The sequence below is a fragment of the Phalaenopsis equestris genome, unplaced genomic scaffold, assembly GCF_001263595.1.
Source record: "Phalaenopsis equestris unplaced genomic scaffold, ASM126359v1 Scaffold000026, whole genome shotgun sequence".
NCBI classification, from domain to species: domain Eukaryota; kingdom Viridiplantae; phylum Streptophyta; class Magnoliopsida; order Asparagales; family Orchidaceae; genus Phalaenopsis; species Phalaenopsis equestris.
Window position 1 is genome coordinate 62,424 of NW_018164468.1, and position 6,894 is coordinate 69,317.

Below are 6,894 nucleotides of genomic sequence, written 5' to 3' on the forward strand. Positions count from 1 at the left end.
GCAAAAGAAACGGAGCCGAACACGAAGACACTTTTTGAGCTCGAAATATAAACGACTCAGCTCGTGTTCGGCTCGTTTACAACCCTACCTATATATGTGTTGCAAAATAGTAAAAGCCGGCAAATGAAAATGATAATACTAATACAAATATTCCACTAATTTCCAAAAAATCAAGCCAATAAAATAATAATAATAATAGTAAAGCATTGGGACATACCTTATCTTCATCGCAAGAATTAGGGCAATACTCCTGGTCAATAACAATCGGATTACTAACTTCATTCATCACTATATCCGAAAACACAATATTCGTAGCTTTTATCGGCGGCGAATCTCTCCACGTCTTAATCCTCACCCCATTGGTGGTTCCAGTAAGCGTGCAGTTCAAAACCCTAATCCCATCCACTCCCTTATCTTCCCTGTACTTCCCCAAGCTCCCAACGCTGATTCCATGGCCAGTCCCACAGTGCACCTTGTTGATCGTTACATTTGAAGTCCCGGGCCCAAGGGAGATGCAGTCGTCCCCGGTCGAGATTCGGGACCTCGATATTCGGATATCCGACGAATCTCCGACGTGGATTCCGTCGGTGTTGGGGCTGTTTCCGGGGGCGGTGATGTGAAGGCCGATGACGGAGATATGCTGTGATTGGCCTATGATCATGTGGAAGAACATGGGATCGATGAGGGAGATGGCACGAATCTTGGCGTTCATCACGTGGAGAAACTTTAACGTCTGCATGCATGCATGGATCATGGATATGGTTAGTTAATTATGGTACTTAATTCAACCAAGCTATTCTTATACATTTATAAATATAATCTTGGTACATAAGAAAAAATAAGAAAAAAACTCTAAGAGAAATTTTCAAGTAAACTTTATGGTGGTTATCTATATTCTAATTTAAATTTCGATTCATTTCAAAAACAATAAAATCAGATAATTTCAAAGAATATATTATGAATCACACATCATTGATCCCTATCTTGAATGAGGTCCCCGGAAGATCTCCTTTTATCCTTGACAGAATATCGGTCCCATAAATATTTGCCCAATGAGTTCTTATCATGATTTTCTCTTCTCCATCAAATGTTATCAATTTCTTCAAGACCCCATTTGAGGAAAAAGTTTTACATACAGAGTCCTGACGCGACTCCAATAATACAACGCCAAGTGTATTTTAGTGACCCTCCTTTAAAAAAAATTATAAATTTATCAGTTGAAATGCAAGCGATTTTTTTTTAAAATTTGTAAATTTAACTTAATTTTATTGGAGTCCAAATGCAGAGCTACACTGAACTCCAGACATAAACTTTTTTTTCATTTGAGAGAGCTTCGATTGTGATTCCTTCACATGACAAAAGCCTCATTGATGCCTGCTCGAAGCGAGCTACGATCATGATCCCTCCACACCATCTCACTCCCTTCTATTCACATCATAAACGACCCCAAACATGAGCCCAAGTAATACATCATTCCCATCAACGGTTACCCTAAGAAAGCCTCATCACAACTTCTCCACCCAAAATTCCAACCCTACATCAAAACATTAATCTCCCAAATCTTAAACACATTGTACTTAAATTAAACTACATTTATAATGCCATGGAACCTAACCAAACTTACCGTGGGAAGACTGCTGCCATGTCTATGAGGCCAAACCGCACGCCCCTGACCATCAAACGTGCCCAATCCAGTAACCAACAAATTGTTCACATGCCTGAACGCAATCCATTCCTTATGCTGAAAAACCCTAAGATCATTCGGAGCCCTAACCACTCCCTTCACCTGAACCACCATTGGACTCCTGCAAGGTCCTCTGAATGAAACCGGTCCAGCCAAAAAAGTGCCCTCCGGAATCAGTACCCTACACCTTACCCTAAACCCACCGTACCATCCACAATCTGCAGCACATGCTTCATTCCAAGCCCTAGAAAAAGCTGGAGCACTATCAGTTCTGCCATTAGGGGATGCACCGTAGCGCAGGACATTGAATACTTTGTCTGTAAGGATTGCTGCACAGCTGTTGAGATTATATGCTGCAGTGCAGGCTAGGATCAGCAGAAAGCTTCTTGAATCCATGGTTACTTGTTTCATTTCTTGTGGTTTAGGGTTTTCTTCTTCTTATTCTATATATAGGAGAGGAGATGAATGTGTTGGTTGGTTTATGATGTGTTGTAATTTTGGAACCTGCTGTTGCTCCCCGTCGCACATAATTAACCATTGTCTATATATGTTTGGCTCTACTTAACGGTAACAGGAGTGGAATTTTGTAACAGATTTTTATTATTGTTTTCTGGCTGTTTTGTTTATAAATGGTAGGTTGCATTGTAAGGTTGAAGGTGTAATATGCTTTAATTATGGAGAAAATATTGCATCAGGACTCCGCACGTAGAGTTACGTGCGGAGTCCAATGAAATCACGTCATTTAACAGTGACAGAAAAAAAAAAATCTGTCCGATAACACAAGAGAATATTCCTCCTATATTATTCAAGTGTTATTGTGTGTTATTCAAGTGTTATTGATATGTTATTGTGTTATTATAACACCTAAAGTATTCCCAGAACACAATAGTATCTGAATAACATACAATAACACCTGAATAACACAGAATAACACGAGGGAATATTTGTCCGTATTACCAGACCGATTTTTTTTTCTATCTCCGCACGTAACTCTACGTGTGAAGTCCTGATGCAGTTATGAAGAGAGAAACGAAATTTTTAAAAAGCAGTTTTTTTTTATCGCTAAATAATCCAATTATATTTAGTTTAAAATCCACTGTTAAATGTTTATTGGCTCTATCAAACTTGGCATCTTTATAATCATTTTGACAACAGATTTTCGTTGGTCAAATTAAATGTTTAAATAATTATAGATTTAATTAGAAAAACTACTATTCTATTGTTGTTTCAATTTTAATATTCATAAATCATACACATTAATTTCAGTCTATGGTAACTTGTACGCCATCAACAAATTGTCATCATTCAGAATGAATCTCGAGGTGAGGGCATGAATCTCGGGACAATTTTTTTCAAAAAAAATTCAAATTCATTAAAAATTATATAGAACTCTAACTTCAAAAGAGTTACACTCAAATCTGGCTAGATGAGACAAACGCAATGACACCAATATTGACACAATCCGAGTTAAATCGAGCCTACTTCGAGTCGTTAAACCATTTTTTGTTGTGTTTGGTGCCAAATTGAAAGGTCAAACGTATTCCATATCTGATAAGCTTATATTCAAAAAGCCCAAGGTCACTCAATTTTCACATCGTTAAAGCACTCAAATGTCCGTAGAACGTCGTCTGATCAAGGGGATCACTCGTGTTCATCTGGTGGAGTGATTCAGATTCTTTCCTTATTTGTCAATAAGCCTTGTTTAGACGCTATAAATAGAGCCACACTCTCTTCATGAAAGGGGGGAAGATATGAGCTTGGAGGAGGATCAGGAAGAGAAAGACTGAAGTATAGTGCTCGATCTGCACCAAAGATTTACTTAATGCTTCCTATACATGCTGCCACTGACCATCATCGATCACCACTCGTCGGCCACTATTTGTTGCCCTTGCTTATTGCAATGAAGTACATTATTGAATAGAGACCAACATTGTGGAGTAACAAAGAACTGCGAGGAGTAGCGGCCAACGTCAAGGAGCACTTGAGCATTCTTCAACATGACATGTGAAACACTGTGTGGCAAATTACTCTGAGGATGGTGTACCTAAGTTTTGGCAATTACAATCATTGCTAACCTTTGTGCAATGAGTCTGCCTGCATTCAAACCCTGTAACTTTCTGATGCTTTCCCACCTATGGGGTAAGGGTCTATATTTGCACTCATCATGCTATATTAGATTGTGTTTTATTAGGTTAGGCTCCATGATTTATTTCCTTTTGGTGTTTTCCTCATAAAAACTTCTAATGTCTATCCCTATTATTATTATTCATTAAGTGTCGACTGGATTCTCGTACAAAGGTAAAATGATAATTCATTATTCTACTAATGTGAAATATCTAACAAACATTAGTTTGGCTCCATCTGTGAGAAAAAGAATCACACCACCGAAGGACTTGAAAACTTCTTAAATGGCCACTAGACATAGTGCTCGCAATAATGGAGCCTCATGCTTCAACACCCGCCGCTCTAGGCGACAATCACAAATCCCGGGACATCAAGTCTCTACCTTTTCCCTCCTAAAAGACATTAACCTGTCAGAGAAGGCACCTCAGGCCCCTCTATAGAATACCAAATGTACAAAATGGAGGAGTCAAAGAATAAGATTATACTTTATCTTATATTTAAGGTTCAACAGCTGATACTCGCACCGCTAGATGAAGCATATTTACCACAAGATCAATAACTACACGGAATGCCCCCTTGTGAGTACTCGTACACTCCCTCATCTGAGCCAGAATGTTGACCTGCTCAATCATATGAATTTTACTCATATGTCCCTTCGCAGCTCACTTAGCATATTCCTATCTTATTGTCGCTCTTGATCATGTCATCTATGATGAGCTATGGTGTCTGGTTCAAGAAGAGTTCCCTCTAGAAGAAAAAGATCGTTTCCTCACTCATTGAAACTTCTAAGATTTTCCTCCCTTTGGTATTATGGTCCGTCAGCACCCCATCCCTACAGGATTCAAGCTTTGAAACATTGATTCTTATGAGTGGTAACAAATCCTTATAAACACATTAATTGTTATCACACCATCATGCACATTCAACATGCTTCTGATGCTTGATCTTCTTTGTCGAGTGTTTCCTTCCACTCTTTTAGATCAAGGTCGCACGTGGTTCCATTTATTGTAAGAGGCACTATCCACGCCTTAAATGAGCTCACTAGATTATCTGTGAAACAGTTCATTGAAAATAAGAGGATAATCAAAGATTCATCTCATCTTTCAGAAATTTTTCAGAACGAAGGAGAATCGCTCAATGAACTCTTCAATATAGTTTTCACTAAAGCGCATCTAATTCCAGTGATGGATTCTGATTTACTAAGACAAGTCTTCCTTGGAGGGCTTAGTCAGGGACCTTTCTACTCATCATTGATGTGAGAGACAGTATATTTTATGTGGAGTAAATATGCATAATTTTCCTATATGTTGACATTTATTTTTTGTGTATTTTATGATTGTGACTGTTAAGAAAGGTATTTTGGTCTGTTGTGCAAGTTATAGATTTTAACCCACTTGGGTAAGAAAAAGAAGCATTTTTGGGAGCCAAATTATAGAAATTCGGGCTGGCCCACTCGTTCCCGAGTTGGAGCACACTCACGCCAAGCAATGCTCATGGGGCACTCACTCATTTAGAACATTATCCTTTTTAACAACTATCACATAGATAAATTCCTAGGAGAACCACAAAAACACACTAAACTTGAGTCACAGAAGTATGGGCCACATCATCTCTTAAGGACACTCAAAACTCATGCATCCAGTTAATTTCCGATCTTGTTGTTTAATTTTCTCACTATTTTCTTAGGATTATAGATTATTTTTTTGCTCTTGTGATCAACTTAAATTAGGTTCAATAGGTTAGTAAATTAATGATTTGCCTATTGGGATTACATTTTAACCTTTTGCTCACTGGATTGATTATAGACTCGAAAATCTTTGTATTACTTGATAGTTATATTTGCTTGTTTGATTTGTCTCGCAGTAACTTTCAACCATCAAGTTTTTGGTGTCATTGTCGTGAAAATGTGTCAAACAATTTTTATGACTTCAGGATAACTTTAGTTGAACAACTTAGAGTTTAGCTTTGATTTTTTTCTTGTTCTTGATTTTCCTTTGTGCTTATTAATATTACACTTACATTGCTACATTGCTATTTTGGTTACAAGTGCTGAAAAAATCCAAAAAAATAAAGAAAAATTAAAAAAAAACCAAAATAGAAAAAAATAAATATTTTTGTTGCTTGCAATTTTTTGGTTTTTTTTCTTGCATGTCTTTTGTTGTGTGACTTAAGGACTGTGTTTCTACCTGGCCTTAGTCTATGATCACTATACCTCAGCACTTAGCATATGAGTAGGGTGAAAGTACCAACTTTTGCACCCTTTGATCCAGAAATTGAGCTGACCTTTAGACAACTTAAGAGAGCACAAGCACCACAAGAGACCCCCTTATAGATGGCCAACCCTTAGTATAACACCATGAAGCCTAATTAGGGAGTATGCCAACTCGTTGGTAGAGGAGATCCAAATGAGCATCAACTACCTTATTGTTGAGACCAACACTTATGAGTTGAGACCCACCATAATTCAAATTGTGCAAAAGCAACCAATTTGGTAAATTACCCATGGAGGACCTTAATCTTCACTTAGCAGACTTCTAAAACAATGTGCCACATTTAGTTATAACAATGTCCTCAGTGATGTAGTTAGACTAAGGTTGTTCCTGTTCTCTTTGAGAAACAAAGCCAAGATGTAGTTGAAATTTCTATCTTTATGAACCATCACTACTTGGACTAACCTGATATATAAGTTCCTTGCCAAATACTTCCCTCCATTTAAAATTGACCAGCTTAGAAATTTCAACACCTTAGTTACTCAAATAGAAGGAGAGTCAATTTATGATGCTTGGAAAGGGTTTAAGGAGTTGCTTAGGAGGTGCCCAAACCATGCCCTACATGAATATTTTATCAATCAAACCTTCACAACAAGCAAGTAACTTTTTAAGGTCCGTTATAGGTATTGTAGTTTGGGAATTTCTGATGTCAAAGCTTAAGTGTACTAAATAAAATAAATCATCTCTTATACCCATAAGAGGGAAAATCACTAATTCTATACATCGAGATATTATATTATTTTTAAAAAAATATCTCTGATCATTTAGATAAGAATCTTCCGAGATCTATATTGTATACACAACCCATCAACAAAA

The 6,894-nt window shown here is 37.3% G+C and overlaps 1 protein-coding gene across 1 annotated transcript in view; it reads right to left on the minus strand.

Annotated features, from left to right (window-relative positions):
• Positions 1-2,080, minus strand: part of LOC110018611 (exopolygalacturonase-like) — a 2,421-nt gene extending 341 nt beyond the window's left edge. The window contains exons 1-2 of the mRNA XM_020715974.1: positions 1,625-2,080; positions 218-733 (exon numbers count right to left, since the gene is read on the minus strand). Of these exons, the coding sequence (XP_020571633.1) occupies positions 218-733; positions 1,625-2,080 (972 nt within the window). The remainder of the gene's footprint in view (positions 1-217; positions 734-1,624) is intronic.
• Positions 2,081-6,894: the final 4,814 nt, after the last annotated feature.